This window comes from Polychytrium aggregatum, assembly GCF_025602895.1.
Source record: "Polychytrium aggregatum strain JEL109 chromosome Unknown BJ171scaffold_20, whole genome shotgun sequence".
In the NCBI taxonomy this organism is placed as follows: Eukaryota; Fungi; Chytridiomycota; class Chytridiomycetes; order Polychytriales; genus Polychytrium; species Polychytrium aggregatum.
This window is the reverse complement of record NW_026516222.1, coordinates 755,922-757,023: the sequence shown is the minus strand read 5'-3', so window position 1 is coordinate 757,023 and position 1,102 is coordinate 755,922. Positions and strand designations below refer to the sequence as shown.

At 53.3% G+C, this 1,102-nt stretch overlaps 1 protein-coding gene across 1 annotated transcript; it reads left to right on the top strand.

Moving 5' to 3' along the window:
* Nucleotides 1-21: 21 nt before the first annotated feature.
* Nucleotides 22-1,102, top strand: BJ171DRAFT_582298 (kinase-like domain-containing protein; the record flags this gene model as incomplete). The annotated part of the gene is made up of 3 exons (XM_053114164.1): nt 22-30; nt 273-864; nt 888-1,102. The coding sequence occupies 3 exons, from the start codon at nt 22-24 to the stop codon at nt 1,100-1,102; spliced, it is 816 nt and encodes a 271-aa protein (XP_052966401.1).

The window sequence follows — 1,102 nt, the reverse complement described above, 5'->3', positions numbered from 1 at the left end:
AGCGATGACATGATAGATTAGATGGTCGAGGTATAAATAGAGGAGCTCAGGGGCCAGAAGGAAATCACACCCAGTGAATTATCTTATCACCTTTCTGAATATAAGATCATCACTCTCTCGTACCTTACCCTTGCTCCCTGCCCCTGCTCCTTGTTCTTGCCCTCGTTCCGATTCCCACGCCTTGTCTGCACCGTCAAGAACCCACTCGGTCTGCTGACACCTGTTTCCCACGCCTCGTTCCTGACACAGAAGGACTGGTACACATACACGAGAAGCGATGTGTCTTTGTCGACGTCAAGCCAAACAGCTTCCTACTCGATGACCTTGAGTCGGTTCGACTCAATGATTTCTCAAATTCTCTGGCCTTGGAGGAGGGGTTCGACGGACGCGAACAAATCCCACTCCCCGAGGATGAAATCGAGTATGGCACGTTTACCTACTTCGCCCCGGAACGCACCACTCAACGTGCGACACCCAACTTCAACACTGATATATATGCATACGGGATTGCGTGTATCGAAATCCTCTCGGACTTTGGGAATATTTGGGGCATTGAAATCACGACGATCGACGACCTCCGCGATCAACACACCGCCGGCAATTCTCCGATCGTACCAGAGTCGACACCAGCGCCCGTCAAGGAGCTCCTTCTGGAGTGTGTCTCGACCGACCCGAAGGCCCGGCCGACAGCCGATCAAGTTTTTCGCCGCATGGAAGCATATATGAACCAAAATTACGCCAGTTCATCGCCTCAAGACGAAACACCGACCCCCCAGCCACCAGCTAAAAGGGCAAGGGTCGAAGGAGTCGACGATACGTCGGACGACCAAGACTCACGCGAAGAGTCCCCCGAGCTCGAAGCTGGTTCTTCTTCTCGTGTTTCAAAGGCGTCAATGATCAGAAAGGCTTCCCAGGAGAGGCAAGAAGAACCCAAACGGCGTCGTTCTACCGGATCGACAGCAACACCAAAGAGGGTAGTCTCCGCGTTAACGACCCCAAGGACAGCAGATGCGACATCGACGAGACCCAGGGGTCGTCCGAGGAAACAAGTTCCACCAGCGACTATGGAAGACCCAGTCCCCCCCAGTCAAGTATCATCTAA